At 64.7% G+C, this 720-nt stretch overlaps 1 protein-coding gene across 1 annotated transcript in view; it reads left to right on the forward strand.

The window, feature by feature from the left end:
* Window positions 1-720, forward strand: part of LOC118453023 (low-density lipoprotein receptor-related protein 1-like) — a gene marked incomplete at its 5' end in the record, with an annotated part of 33,739 nt that overhangs the window by 8,891 nt on the left and 24,128 nt on the right. The window contains one exon of the mRNA XM_035901376.1: window positions 485-493. Coding sequence (XP_035757269.1) covers window positions 485-493 — 9 coding nt within the window. The remainder of the gene's footprint in view (window positions 1-484; window positions 494-720) is intronic.

The following is a 720-nucleotide window of genomic DNA, read 5'->3' on the forward strand; positions in this document are numbered from 1 at the left end:
CCGCGGCCGTGCTCCCCTCGCTCGGCGCGGGGCTGGCCGGTGGCAGATCCAGAGATTAGCCAGAGCCGCTTGCAAGTGAAATGCCCTTCATTCCTGAGCCCGAGGGCCGCTAAATAGCCGCATTGTCTGCTGGGTTTAAAAGCTTGGAGGCCTGGGGTTCTGGTTCAGATAAGAGACACCAGTATGGGGTTTTTTTTTCCTAATTTCCAGGGGAGTTTTGTCCCCCCTCCTGGCCTGTCCCCGCTTGCTAATCCTACTGGAAAACTCTCCCTAAGTCACCGTGCGCCGGCTTGCTGGTGCGCAGATTAGTCGCTCGGAAACGCGTGTCCCGGGCTGACCCCTGGAGCTGGGTCTCGGTGGGAGAGCAGAGCCTGCTTTTCTCCCCAGCCCTTCCCCTGCCCCGGGGCCGAGGGCTCCTGCCCTGCCCAGCCTGAATTCGGAGGGGGACACCTTGCCCCCAGGGGCTCCCTCCCACCCCACCCCGCTGCCGGGACCGCGCTCCTCTCCCTGCCCGGCTCCCGCAGGAGGAGCCCAGGGCGGCTTCTGCAGCTGCGCCCCAGCTGACAACGAACATTTCCTTAATAATTCGTATTGCTTCAGCGGGATCTGGTCGTCGGTGGCTGGGCAGCGCGTGACCAGGGCAAGGGCTGGGTGCCGGGGCGGTTGCTGCCCGCAGGTTTGGGCACGCTGGGGCCGTCAGCCCTCACCAGGGCTCCCATC

This window comes from Egretta garzetta, unplaced genomic scaffold, assembly GCF_000687185.1.
Source record: "Egretta garzetta isolate BGI_Z169 unplaced genomic scaffold, ASM68718v1 scaffold1479, whole genome shotgun sequence".
Taxonomy (NCBI): domain Eukaryota; kingdom Metazoa; phylum Chordata; class Aves; order Pelecaniformes; family Ardeidae; genus Egretta; species Egretta garzetta.